Source organism: Sinocyclocheilus rhinocerous, unplaced genomic scaffold (genome assembly GCF_001515625.1).
Source record: "Sinocyclocheilus rhinocerous isolate Xijiao unplaced genomic scaffold, SAMN03320098_v1.1 scaffold761, whole genome shotgun sequence".
In the NCBI taxonomy this organism is placed as follows: domain Eukaryota; kingdom Metazoa; phylum Chordata; class Actinopteri; order Cypriniformes; family Cyprinidae; genus Sinocyclocheilus; species Sinocyclocheilus rhinocerous.
The window spans coordinates 314,923-329,664 of record NW_015624419.1 but is presented as its reverse complement, the minus strand read 5'-3'; the positions used below and the strand labels follow the sequence as shown (position 1 = coordinate 329,664).

The window sequence follows — 14,742 nt, the reverse complement described above, 5'->3', positions numbered from 1 at the left end:
GACCAACATGTTAAACCAGTGTTGTTGCAGTTGGGCTGTATGAAACAGTTTGTGACAGTATCTAAGCTTTAGTTTCCAGATGAATCTCTCTAGAGTTCCATTTAGTATCAACTAAATAGTCTAGATCTGTGAATGAATTGCCCAATCCGAAAGGAGCAGGCTTCAAAACTGGTGAGACGCCCGTTCTGTACCACAGGACTCTCCAGAATTAAGCAAACACTGGTTGATTTGATGTGAAATCCATGGTCTGGATCAGTACTCCCTGGCCTCCTCTAGTTCATTCATGTAGACATCTTCCTGTGGGTTCTCAACACACTGTAGACCATTATTGGGAGGCCGAACCACATGAAAACGGCTCCAGTCTCCTTTACACAGGATCCATGGGAGAACATCCACTTTGTAATGAAGCTCCGGGGAAAACTCCGTACTGATGAGGTTGGGGGCTCCGGCCCCTTTGCCTCGAGTGATGAGCTTCATGTGATCGTCGTAGCAGCAATGCTGTGCAGCCAACGTGGTGCTGTCGAAGGATAGCATCGAGCGAACGCAGAACTTTGCAGAGGGCTTGTAGATGTCCAGCCTCTCCTTGGGGCCGCTGGCATCTCGCCAGCGATAGGTCTTTTGCAACTTCCTATCGAAAATGTTGACAGCGCTGTAGACCACCTCGGATGGGTAGACGCAAGGGCAGTTGGGTAATTCGGTCAGGACCTGGTGTAGGTATTTCTGGAGGAAGTCGTTCTTGCAATTCAGCCACTTCTCACAGCTGTCAACATCTACAGGGTAATCAGATCAATTTATTAGTGGTGGCAAAAATAATTACTTTGTAATTTTTAAAAAATATTTGTATATATAACTTTTGTTAATAACTAAAAAATAGAATAGATTATATTATGCCAAAAGAAAATATGTCCATATTGAGAACCATGGCCTAACACACAATAGGGGTTGTCTCGTTCTGCTGCCAAAACATAAAGATACAAAAAAATATGTGCTGCAGGCAGCGGTCATGCTGAAGCATAGCTGTTATTAACATTTATGTTCCATTGTGAAGAGATAAAAAAAAAACACTTTATCCTGTTATGTTTTTAAACTACTTTAATTATTATTGCGGTTAAATGAAAAGAGCTATTGCATTCAATGTTCAATGCCAAAAGTAAGAGACCAACAAAAAACTCCAAAGCAAATAGTGGGAGTTTTGGAAGAGGACTCTTTACTTTGTGGTCTCAGTAACACTCTCTGTGGAGCATTTGTGAAAAATCTGAACGTCAGATCTTTTACAGTCTAACAGGACTCCCACAGAGTTCCTCCTACTGCAGTCTCAGAGGAGAAGTTTCTACAACCACTCTGATTAAATGGGTTTTGAACTAGACGTTAAGTTAAATGAAAGCTAAAACAAATCAATAAACATTTCAACTAATACAAGAACACACTAGGAGCTTGAAATGCAATTAACTGAACCCTTCTGGGTCTGTGATGTCACGAACCCGGGAATTAGCTCGTTGTAGTCCCTACCAGCCGTTTTTGTAGGCATTAAACTGCCAGAATTTTAAAAGACGATATCTCCGTTTGCATTGAACTTTCAGCTTCGTAACTTTGCAGATATTGTTTATGCTCAAACAGCAACATTACACACTAACTAACATTAAAAAAGTGAAATCGCAATGAACCACCCCTTTAAGAGATTCAGTAGTGCAGTATAATGTTGCAGATATTATATAAATGGCAATAGTTACAGTTACAAAATCAAAAGTTACCTTGGTCCTAACAGTTTTTGAACAGTGTAACCTGGTACTGTAATGGGTTTCTGGACATGTGTTATGCAAATACCACCTTCTTTTCTTCTGAAATGCCTGAAATGTCCAGATTTGGGCTTTTTTTCTCTTGTTTTCATACTTGCAGAAAGTAATGACTGAAACGTAGTTTGACCAATTGTGTGCAGGCATTGTACATAATTGACTAGTCACTGTGTGGGAGAAGATGGGATCTACAGAGAACAGTTAAAACAATGCAAATACGCATACACATACTGTATGAATAATTTAGAGAGCACATCAATAGGAAAACAAAACCAAACGTTTTTGGCAATTTAAAACTCCCAACCAGAACATTGCTGAAAAAAAAGGACATATGGTCACCCTAACCACATATAAAAATGACTACGGTACCACCAGAATACTGAATTGCTGAATGACCACACCACAGAAATACACAAAAAAAAACAACCAACCAACCTGTGCCAAAAAGCTCTGTGCTGTTTGCCACTTCATGAGGAGTCGGTTCTGTCACAGGAATTATGTCATCTGTAGATGTAATAGAGAGAAAATATATATATAAAAAAAAAAAAAACATGAAATTTTAAAAAAAAACACAATATGAGCTTACCCTCTCACACAGCATGTGGGAATGTTATGCAATGCAGGTCAGACCACAAATGAGTTGAGAATAATGCTAAAGGAATTTCTTTACTCTATATAACAAGCTTCTAAAAGTGAAATCTTCACCGAAAGTACTTCAACTTCAATCTGCTTGCATCAGAACTCTGTGTAGCGTCCAACATACTGGGATTGACAAAGAAATAAATCCAAAAACAACCAAGATGGTAAGTGCATCTCTCTGTTGTTTGCCTAAGAAAGCTAATGATGCGCAACTAAATTAATATTGCCTATTTCTTTGTAAAATATAATCTCTCTAATGAACAAAATGTGGGCCCTCCTGGCAGGCCAGTCTTGCTTTTTTTTTTGGTAATAAATATGTCAGAGGCAAAGTCAGCCGCTTAGAGCTGTGAGAACTGAGCCAATACAAACACTTCAGCAGGAAGGCAAGGCCTAATAGCTTAGACGCTTTCCAACAATGCTCTCTTTCCACCACCATGCTAAAGAGATTAAAGTTTCAAAGCACTCCATGGCGGTAGTGATGGAGAGAGAGAGAAGATTGGGAGAGAAATAAGTGCACTGTTTCCTCGCTAATGTATTTTGGCTGCATTGTTGTTGGTTACCAGGTGTTGTTGCTAATTCAGAGTCCACATTCTGATGACGAAGACGCCCACTCGTACTGTCACAGAAAAGAAAACACTGATGATATAACCACTTATGAAGGTTATTCCAAATTGTTTGAATAACATTTTTGAATTCTTGAATACTTCAATTTAATTGGTATTTATTGGGTGTTTTCCCATTTAAAAAATTTGTAATTTTAGAAACAATATTGTGTAAATAATAAGACTACTTTTTTTCCAGAGAATATGTATCAAAATAAGTTTCTTTTTCTTTTTTCCATTAGAATATTTCCCCCCTGGTTTAAGCATAAACGGCACTACATTTTGTTCAATTCATACCAACTTTTCAATGGAAGAAGAACAATTTACAAAAATTTCAAGCGGCAAAAAACTTTAATAATAATTAACCGCAATAATAATAGCTAATAAATAATTTTATTTATAATAAAATGATCAGCTTGCCATCACAGGAATACATTTTTAATTTAAAATATATTAAAATAAAAAGTTATTTTAAATTGTAATAATATTTCAGAATATTACTGTATTTTATCAAATAAATACAACCTTTGTGAGCATAAGAGACTTCTTTTCAAAACATTTAAAAATCTTACTGACCCCAAATATTTGAAGGACAGTGTATGTTTAGAAACTATAAGACTACAACTTAAAAAAGTAGATTGCCTCGCTTGCCTGACACTCTGTCCAAGCCAGGCATAATAAAATGTTAAATGCGATTTCTGCTCAAATCAGCAATGATATCCTTGTTAATGCTTAAGCAGAGTTGAGCTTGGCAGCCTCGTAGTGTCAAATCTGCACAAAACTGTATATTAAACATTGTATATATTTTGATATTGTGTTGTGTCACACAATGTCACTGCTTTGCAGTGACAAAGCAAACAGACATCATTCATTTTCCAATGAAAGCAACACAAGCGATCGAGACCACACACACTGGATCGGCTTATATTTGCTATCAGAGAACTTCGTTTCAACTAAAATACCATAAGAACTGTAATGAGTTACTATAGTAAAACTGTGGTAAATCATTTTTATTAAGGCAGTGGAGAGGAAAAAATGACATAAAGCTATAACATTCTACTGAGCTGTTGCCGAACATGGCCTGCCTGTAATTCTGTGGCTCACCATAATTGCAGAAAAGCGCTTCATTACTGTACGCCTCTAGAGCAGACCACATCATTAATAATGTGGCTCATTCGCCCTTCCCTGTTTCTCATTCAAGCTTGTTTGTACACAACACACTCCTGCTCTTAGTACACTCATTAGGTCTCTTTTAGAGCAGGGGATCCACTGGGGCAACAGAGAGAAGCCGGTTCGGTTTCGTACCCACATCCTCAGAGGCTCTACTGCTGACACGACCGCAGCGAGCTTGCTGCAGTTGCTTCTTTTTTGGTGTTGGATTTGACCACACACCACCAATGCACTTTCTCTCTAATGAAGCTGACAGAACATGGTGGAACACAACCCCAATGGAGGATCACCCTGAAAGTCAATGACAGATGGAGAAGAAAAATGCCCTTGTGAAATAAAGCTGGTTAAAGGATAAATGTAGATTCTGGTTTTAAAGCCGTTGCAGCATAAGTTAAACTCCCAAGTTTTAGTTTAACAATCCAATGAGAGCTTATATGTGTGAAGCTTTTCTGTTCAAACTTTTTGCTATCCCTGATTACTATGCAGAAACTAGTATTAGTATAGTAAGCAGGGCTGATAGATCAAAAAAGAATAAACAAGTTAAAAAGTCTAGTTAAAAATAACCAAGACAGGTTTACTGCAGGTTTTCCAATAAATAAACACAAAGAAGAATAACATTAATCATGTTATGTATATGCACCAATATAAAAACCAAACACAACACAGTTTTTGCTACCAAAGTTTAAAGAGATACTTTTAAAACACAGCGTTGCTTAACTTCATCACTTAAATTAAAACATGTTGAAAACATATATTGTAACACACAATACCAAAAAACATATTTTTTGAAAGATTTTATCCTCATCAAGGCTGCATTTCTTTGATCAAAAATACAGTACAATTTAAATCTATTATAATACATAAATTATATTATTATCTATCTATAAATATATTATATATTAAATAGATAAGATTGAACTCTTATCTATTTTAATATATTTTAAAATGTATTTGAATTTTGAGTCTTCTGTGTCACCTAATGCTTCAGAAATCTAATATGCTGATTTGGTGCTTAAGAAACATTTCTTAATATCACCAATGTTGAAAACAGTTGTGCTACTTATTATGTTTGTGGAAACTGCAACGCATTATTCTGTGATGAATAGAAAACCAAAATAATAACATAATTTATTTAAAATTGGAAAAAAAAAACATCTGTCATTTTTGACCAATTTAATGCATCTTTGCTGAATAGAAGCATTTTTTTTCTTTCTGACCACCAACTAGTGAACAGTAGTCTGAACAGTAATCTCATGATTTGGGATGAAACAGTCATTATTTAATTCATTAACTGGTGCCTCCTAGAGGCAGAAAAATTACCCAAAACAGCTTTGAGTACAATATCATACTTCCCAACAATTTGATGTTGTTTGCCAATTTTTCAATGTCTCACACATAAAAGAGTGACTGAATGCTTTAACAATTTCCTCAGGCAGTGAATATAACTTTGGTGCGGAAAAATGGAAACGACAGACAAAACAAAGGCAAAAAACACTTTCATTCCAAGGCCTGAGAACTGCCATGAATTCCAAAGAGAACTCAAAGGGCTAGGCTGTGTGAATCACAGCGAAGCGCCAGTCATGAGATGAAAACACAGCAGACGCTTTCTTTGTCAGCCCAAGCATGCTGGCCCTTCTTTCAATCTACTGTCTAATTGAACACAAATATTAGTTGTTTAGCCAGCAAAGAGGCCCCACACTGCTCTTAGCAAGATTCGGGGCCCAGGTTTCAAATAGTCACGTTTACCGAGCACTAGTGTCAACTTCACAGCAGACACACAAAGCTGATGCTCAAGCCCGCTGTCACTAATGTGAACCAGACGTAGCGTTGAGTTTCCTCCTGAAATCCCTTATTCAATACTTTCACTGTGATCTTTTCTTCACCATATACATTGAAAAGGTTCAGAGCACTTGATGATAGGTTGTGTTCTGCTATTTAAGGATAAAAGGATAAGGATATCATTAAGGATATAATTAAAATGATATTTCAGCACTACAATTTGCCCTGTATGTAAACATTTTGAGGTAATGATCTGCCTAACCGACAAAGAAGCAGTCTGGTGGTGAGATAACATGCGTACCACAACTAATATTTTGATAATGTATTAGGACACACAGCACCGGGTCACCTTTCACTGTTTACTGTTGATAGGCATCAAGAGAAAGTCTTTGGAAGTGGCGACAGAAATGACTTTTTTATGTAGCAGTTCTTGAGTGCAACCCTTAAAGCATAAATCATAATGTCAAGACCTAAAGAGGAGGCTGGGGCCCGCATTGCTGAGGAAATCAGCTAGGCATATGTGCCCCGGCATTCCAAGAAGCCCCAACACGAGCGCTGATACTTCCGATAACGAGGCTAAACAAAAACAAAAACTATAAACTCAGGGTTTCCAATTACACAGTTGGAAAAAAACATCAAGACAGTTTAATTCAGGTCAGTTATTAGGATTTTTCTTCACTTTTGCACAGCAACAGGGATGCGTCCAAACTCTCACTGGCAAAAACTACCCATGCTTACCGTAATTGTCCATGGAGTCCCAGCCCTTCCATCGTCTGTTCCAGTCTGCACCCACACCACTCAGCAGTGAATCTTCTCCCTCATAACTGAGGTCCTCTCCGTTCTCCTCCAGACTGCCTTGCCCAGGACCCTCTTGACTGGAGTCATGGTATTCCCAGAACAGCGGCCAGAAGAGCTTTTTATGGCCTGGCCACTCTTCTGAGCTCAAGGACCAGTCATTCCTGCTCTCCTTGGCGAGGTCCATCTCAATCTCCATCTGTGGGTTTTCCACAACCTCAATGGTAACCTAGTAGAGAGATACAAGTTGGTATGTTGATCTGCAAAAAATGCATATCAGAAAGTTGTAGTTCTACAAAACCTTGTTTTTGGAACCTGATAACCAGTTCAAGATGGACAACCAGCCCAAACAAGCCTGACCAGGTCCAGCTAGCCAGGTTCAACCTTCTAGACAGGCTTGGAGGCAAGTTTGGACCAGCTAGAAACCATTTTGAGAAACGCCAAGTCTGACTATGCTTTCTAAGCAAATTAGATTAATTATATACAATATATATGCTATATATTATAATTATAATACATAGATAGATAGAGATTTCCTTTTAAGGTCACATTCAATTGATCTTAAGTGATAAGAACTCAGAAAATTTCCTTTTCAAATAAATTGTTATTTTGAACGTTCTATTCATCAAAGAATCCTGGGGGAAAAAACATTATCACAGTTTCCACAAAAATATTAAGCAGCATAACTGTTTTAAACATCGATAATAAGAAATGTTTCTCGAGCACCAAATTATAATATTAGAATGATTTCTGAAGGATCATGTAACACTGCAGACTAGTAATGATGCTGAAAATCCAGCCTTCCCATCTAAGATATATATTACATTTTCAAATACATAAAAAATGGAAAACAGTTATTTTAATAATAATGTAATAATGTTTCCTTTTTTAGCAAATAAATGCAACCTTGGTGACTTCTTTCAAAAACACTAAAAACAAAATGACCCCAAACAGTACTGTATATGTTTCACTGAACATACAACATATTGGGTTTAATTGCGCAGACATTTAAAAGGTAACTCTACCACCCCCTTGAGCACTGTGCTTTTTTAGAGCCATGTATGTTAAGTATGTTCAAAGGATATTCAAAGTTTTCTCTATTCTCCTGTGTGTTTATTTCAAAGGATGTTTTGAGGTGACAGATTTGTTCTTTGCATGCTTGGGCTCGTAGTGCCCGAGTCAGGCAGACCTGAAAACGATAGCAAGTGTTCCAGCAGGCCGAGACAAAGGACTGGTTGTTTATTTCCCCTACAGCGTAACAATCTGATGGCTGCTGCAGCTGTTTATAAAGGCACGGAGCAGTTTAGAGCGGGTGATTACGCTACTGTAACTGCACTGTTTACAACAGTCGGCCTCCACCTCCTCCTTGAACTAATCATCATGACTGTATTCTATGTCCAAAGAACACAAGACGTCACTATTGAAGACAAAAAAAGATCCAAGGTTTAGATCACTGGAGGTCTATTAAATGGCAAATTTAAATTTAATGGCAACACAGACACAGTTTAAGAAATCTCCGCTGCATTTCTTTGTCAAGGTCTTATCAAATTTGTTGCCACTAGGAATGAGTCATGGAAAAAGAAGATAACATGAAATATACCAAAAACGTAAGAAAGAGTTCATTTCAAACTGACGTCTTAAAATCATAACGTTCACCACATTACCTGCTAAACTCGGCAGTAACTCATACATTTACATTGGCAGCAACCATATTGGAGACGCATTAAAACAAAATAGCTTTTTCTAGAAAGTATGGAAGATGGACCCGTCCCACTTGGAAGACTCTTGAATTTTCCCTATTATAAAAGTCAATTTGCTTACCAGGGATCTCCTGTGTATTTTTTCCCTGAAGTCTAACTTCGTTTCCTCTCAAGTCCACTTACACACATAAATTTCATAACAGTACTAAAAATATAAAAATCCCTTCTTTACCGGTGTTGTAAAAACATTTCAAGATTGGGATCTGCTCTTGGAGGGAGCATTAAAAGTGCCTGTTAAAATAATACTGTGGCCTTTCACCTTTTGGATTTTCTCGGGATTTCATTTTGGTACACTGTGCAGGAGTTTAAGCAGCACGGCTGAAATGAGCTACACCAGAATAAAGGTCTCGCTTGGGGTAATTTAAGAGGCCTCTCCGGTTTAGAAGCAGCTGTGACACGACCAGCAACAGCGCAGAAACCTGAAGTCCCTGCTGCAATCACAGCAGCAATAACAGTGAAACAATGAGTGCATAGGTTAATTACATACACCACAAACTGTTGCCAAGTAAAATCAATCCATTACCCAACTCATTATACAATGATTTAGTTCACCCTAAGGAAAGAAATGACAAGGTTTTGGGAACGGTGAGATGTTAAACATATCTGGAATAACAAACTACCCTCATAATATTAACAACTGTCTTTAGAAGAACTAATGCCAAGATATACAGATACACAATGAAAGAAACCCAAGACCCCCAAGACACAAAATGACTGATTCAGTTCATTTACCTCATTTTCTTGTGGTCCAAGAGCCTGTAAACACTGTATTACTTCTTTAAAAGCATGTATATACAGGAAGAAACTTGATTCTGAAGCAATCAAAATGACAATAAGGTGAGACTGGGCCTGCTCTTACTTGAATGTTTGGGTTCTGGGAGCCCAGGTCTGCGTTGGCAAGGTCAGGGAAGTTCTTCAGGTCTAAAATGAACGGTTCTTCTTCTTCCTGTGGAGCAGGTTTGGGTAGGACTTCCTCTGAGCGAATCTGTGACCATCTCCTCTTATGACGGCGAGGCAAAGGCGGCTCACTCCTCAATTGGTTCTGCCGCTGAATGTCCCGCAGTGACTGTCTGACATCTTTGGAGCCACTGTCACCTCTGACCTGGGAAGTGCACACATAGTATCCTGTGAAAGGAACATCTGGTGATCTATCCAGCTTTATTTAGATGAAAGCGCAAGGATTCCTTATGTATAAAGCCCCCATAAAGGCCCAAAGATAAATACTTCTGAGAAATTTCGTCATGCATGTAAAGATGGTTGGAGGATCTGTCTTAGTTTAACACCATATCAAATATATACAGCTGTGACCTTATGGCCCATATGAAAAAAGATGTCTGGGTTTCAAATAAACCCATCTGGAGTGAAATGTCTAACACATGACAGCATATCAGGTGGATTTTGGAACAGGATTAGTAGAAATCATGGCAATAATTTAAGAGCCTTCTTTTGCTTTAATGATCCAGGAAAAGCCTGTTTCCCAGACATTTGGAAGACTCTGTCAGTCTCTTTTAAGGTTTCGTATATACAAAAAGCGATCTTCGAGTTCTTTGATTTCCATGCTGCATATCTGTCAATCGATGCTTCATTGGGTTACCATTAGCAACATAACAAAACAGACAGCAGAGAAACATCAACAAGGAAGAGGAATTGCACACTTACTGCTGCTGCTCATTCTTTCTCACTAAGTCTGAGACAGTCATGGCTCACTCTCTTGACAGCTGTTTGACATTACGGGTAATTCTGCGTTCAACGGATGAAGAGGGACTGTGAATTCCTGGAAGAACACTCAGGAGTCGGGACAGTGCATGCAGGTAAATGATTACACATTAAGGGATATGTATCTCTTTCATCTGCTTTACTTTAATATGGAGACATACAGTCTGTGGCGGTACAAAGAAACGCTTCCTGTTGTCCACAAACTATGACAATACTCTAAAGCACTTTGCAGTTTGCTACTAATCATGTCAACAAGTCTCAAGCCTCAAGATTGAGGCAGATGATGGTGACCTTTAAAAAAAAATCAAGTGATTTCAAAGTGTTTATTTTTTTAAATAAAGGTAATATATTACTATAATAATTATTTTAATATCAATAATGAATTACTGTTTCTTCAAGCCACATCAGCAGACTAATTATTCCCAAAATTGACCTTAAATAATAACATTCTAAATAATAAAATTCTAAATATATATTTATCATTTTTTATTATTATTGAATTATTTTTATGATTTATGAAATTTAATAAAAAATATCTGTGATGTATCTGATAGAACTGGAGAGGATCTGCAAGGAGGAATGGCAGAGGATCGCCAAATCCAGGTGTGAAAAACTTGTTGCGTCTTTCCCAAAAAGACTCATGGCTGTATTAGATCAAATGGGTGCTTCTACTAAATACTGAGCATTTTTCAGTTTTTCTTTTTTAATAAATCTGCAAAGATGTCAACAATTCTGTGTTTTTCTGTCAATATGGGGTGCTGTGTGTACATTAATGAGGAAAAAAAATTAACTTAAATGATTTTAGCAAATGGCTGCAATATAACAAAGAGTGAAAAATTTAAGGGGGTCTGAATACTTTCCGTACCCACTGTATATATATATGTATTGTGTGGGTCAAAAAGTATTATTGGTTAATTTTATTTTTTAATTGGTTAATTTTATTTTTACACACATTGTGTAAAACAACATTGTTTTCTTTTTCTTTAAAATAATATACACTAATGAATTGTGCAGAACAAGACCAGGGACATTTAAATGTTGTAAGTAAATAGTATAAATGTCCATGTTGTCTTTAGCTGCATGCACTCTCCAACATGCAATAAGCACCAGATGAAACTCAGTTTAGACTTTACATTTTGGGTCATGCTGCGCTTCAAAGAGTTCTTGTGGAGGCCCTGTCTATAAGCCACCAGAGACTTCAAAAGAACAGCAACATACACAAGCATAAATCAGAAAGCAAGAGACACATAGGTCCTCGTCATGGCCACATCATTCTGCAAGCATTCTCTATAACCAACACTATAACTCCCTTACTTTCAAATCTCCATCTCAGATCCTCACAGATTCAAATCACCTTGGTGCATTTCAACATTTGGTATTCCTGCTCTTCTTCATCTAGAGACTTGGTTTGATGGTCCCAATGTTCCCTTCTGATGCAGCAGAGGAGAGAGGGGGAGTTGGGTCTGTCTGATCAAAGCCTCTCTCTACTGATCATGCGTGGCCTGCCTTGTCTCACTTCACTGCTTGTGTCTCTCCCACACGCAAAACAGATGTCCTCTGCTCCAGACGATAAACTTCACCATTGCGCTCTAATGAAGTTCATCATTACCGGGGGTGGGTGGGGAGGAGGAATGGAATGGAAGCTTCTTTAATGATTTTTACACAATTATTAACGTCCAAACGAAAAGCTTTTCTATTTCAATTCAGTATTTTATAATTTCCATTGAAATTTATTCAGCACATAGTTAGCGTTTTGATAGATGGAAATACGTTTGAGATTATCGACCGATAAACAAGCGTTCTACCGACGCGAAGGAACGCTGTTCCAAAAGCAGAGCTACAAACTGAAGGGGGCACCATGCGTCATATAATAAAATGTGCGGAAATAATTTAAAATTCAGTCGCGAAAGTAAAGCTTGGTACGCGTCCAAAGTCGTCACCAGTTCGTGCGCTTCAGCGGTTCAAACATGCACGCACAGCGCGAGTCGTGATGTCAAACGCGAACAAATTACTCATGTGAACTGATTCAAAGTCAGTGATTCATTCAGAGCTGTTAGGCTACTAGTTTATTGACTCGCTAAACCGCGAGCCATTTTACCGAAACGCCTGATTTGAAATAAACTGAGAATGTTAAATCCTTTCACACACCTACAATGTGTAGGCTACTTGACTTTTATGAGACTTACATTCGTTTATTTACTGACTGGTTGTTAATATGACAACGTGTAGGCTAATTTAACATAGCCTACATATTGTCAACTAAGTTTTGTTGTATAAATGGACGTACAACCCATCTTGAATGTTTGGCGTTTGACTGGCTGTACACTTGACCCGAAGCCGAAATCTTATTGGTTGGCACGTTTTCATCACTGAATGAAGAAAACCAAGTACATGGTTATTATCTACATGTGAATTTTCCATAGCAATTGCTATTTAAAATCTTGTTCTTGTTTAAAATCTTTATTCTGCCAAATATTTAAAGGGCCTTTAGAAGACAGTAAACATGAGTGAGTGTGTCAGCTAGGAATTGCACAGTCGAGTGCAGTTGGGAACTACTGTCTATTTTTTTTACAGCCGTGTGAAAACCAATGAGATGTTACCATCCACAAAATTTTCTCTGTCTGCCTGTAGTGAGCGCAATGAAGGATTTCGAGTGTTTCCTCACTTTGTGCACCTTCCAGAGATCTTTCATACCATTCCCTTCAATCATTCTATAATCAAACCTCTGAGAAAAAATCACGCCAAGATAAGCTCCTCACTCAGCATTGCAGTTTGTATTGATCACTTTCTTCACATAGGTGAAACTGCTTACCCACCAGCTGAGACGAAAAGGATGACTATGATTTCACATGAGTGCTACAGGTTAATACGAGAAAATAAATTTTAAAGAATACTTTCCTGTGCTGTAAAGCGGCTCGCAACAGCTAAGTCCCTAGAGCCCGAATTCCTGACTCTCCACAAAGGGGGCCAACAGAAATAGAGGAGGCAAGACAGCAAGGCTACTTGTGAGAAGAGTGACATGGTAAGGATGGAATCCTGCCCAGAAGCAGAGACGATCATTGTCCTCATGCCTTTATGTTGTTCTTTCTCTATATTTTTCTTCCAGCATACCATCATGTTACAATCTGATTCTCTTAGCATGCCTCAACAGCATTAGTGTACCATGTGTTATCTCCTCTCCTCACAAACAGTTGTTGTGTTTTATAGGACATGCCATCTGGATGGGCACAGAGACCTAAGAGAATAAACGAATATGACCCTGCCAAAATAAATACCACACACACACATGGTCTGGGGATGCTTTGAGCTGAATATGCTGGAGCCGAGGTGCCACCACAACAAGGGCAGGGCATCAGGGCACCGAAGCTGGAGAGGCACCAGAGTCCCAAAGCACATGAAACATTCAGAGTCTGATTTCCCCAACACCCTCACAAAGCATTACCTCTGACCGCCTAGAAAGAAAGCAAATGGGAAGCATTAGCGACGGAAAACTGAGCGGCTTGTTCATAATTCAATAAAATGGATGGATTTGATTATTCCCTTCCAAAAAAAAGAGGGAAAAGCAAGTTTTTCTTCGAGCCAAGGATTAATCACACTGTCAGAAGTCCTTATTACTTGTTGGCGTGTCATGCAGTTAAAACTATGGAAGCTCATTTCTAGTACAGTGTGAAAAAATAATAAGGTAATTGTGGCCTTAAATTGTTTCTCATTTTTGTGACTTTACTTTTGGAATTGTGACTTTATATCCCACAATTGCAACATCATGTCTCACAGCTACACATTTTCTTTATAATTAAAACTTTGTTTCTCAAAATTGTGACTTTGTTTCTTAGAATTGAAACTTTTTCCGAAAATTACCAAAATTGTGACTTTTCATCTCAAAATGTCGACTTAAAACAATTGCAACTTCATATTTCACAATTGCAACTATTTCTCAAATCACAAATGTATTTCTCATAATTACAACTTTATTTCTTATAACTGTGACTTTATTTCTCATAATTACAACATTAATTTTTAGAATTACGACTATATCTCAAAATTGCAACTTTACATTTTACAATTACAACTTTATTTCTCAAAATTATGGCTTTAAATCTCAATTGCAACTTCATATTTTACAATTTTATTTCTCATAATTGTGACTATTTCTTAGAATTGTGACTTTATATCTCACAATTGTGACTACATCTAAAGATTGTAACTTCATTTCTCATAACTGTGACTTAATTTAAAAGTGGGGTAAGCGATTTCTGGTAGCCAATGTTGACATTTGAAATCACCAAAACAAACACGCCCCTACCCCAAAAGGGTCTCGCCCCTATTTTGATAGCTCACACATACGTACGCAACCCAGGCAACTATTAGTTCTGTGAAACAAAGCAAAACCAATGTTACACCGTGTCTACACCGGACGCGAGTGGCGCGGCGAGACAAAATACTATGGAACTCATTATAATCAGTGATGCTGTCTACACCATAGATATA

The 14,742-nt window shown here is 37.8% G+C and overlaps 1 protein-coding gene across 1 annotated transcript in view; it reads right to left on the bottom strand.

Annotated features, from left to right (window-relative positions):
• Positions 1-164: 164 nt before the first annotated feature.
• Positions 165-14,742, bottom strand: part of LOC107740610 (isthmin-2-like) — a 17,494-nt gene continuing 2,916 nt past the window's right edge. Inside the window, exons 2-5 of the mRNA XM_016553087.1 lie at positions 9,398-9,640; positions 6,722-7,007; positions 2,229-2,297; positions 165-770 (exon numbers count right to left, since the gene is read on the bottom strand). Of these exons, the coding sequence (XP_016408573.1) occupies positions 253-770; positions 2,229-2,297; positions 6,722-7,007; positions 9,398-9,640 (1,116 nt within the window). The 3' untranslated portion in view covers positions 165-252. The remainder of the gene's footprint in view (positions 771-2,228; positions 2,298-6,721; positions 7,008-9,397; positions 9,641-14,742) is intronic.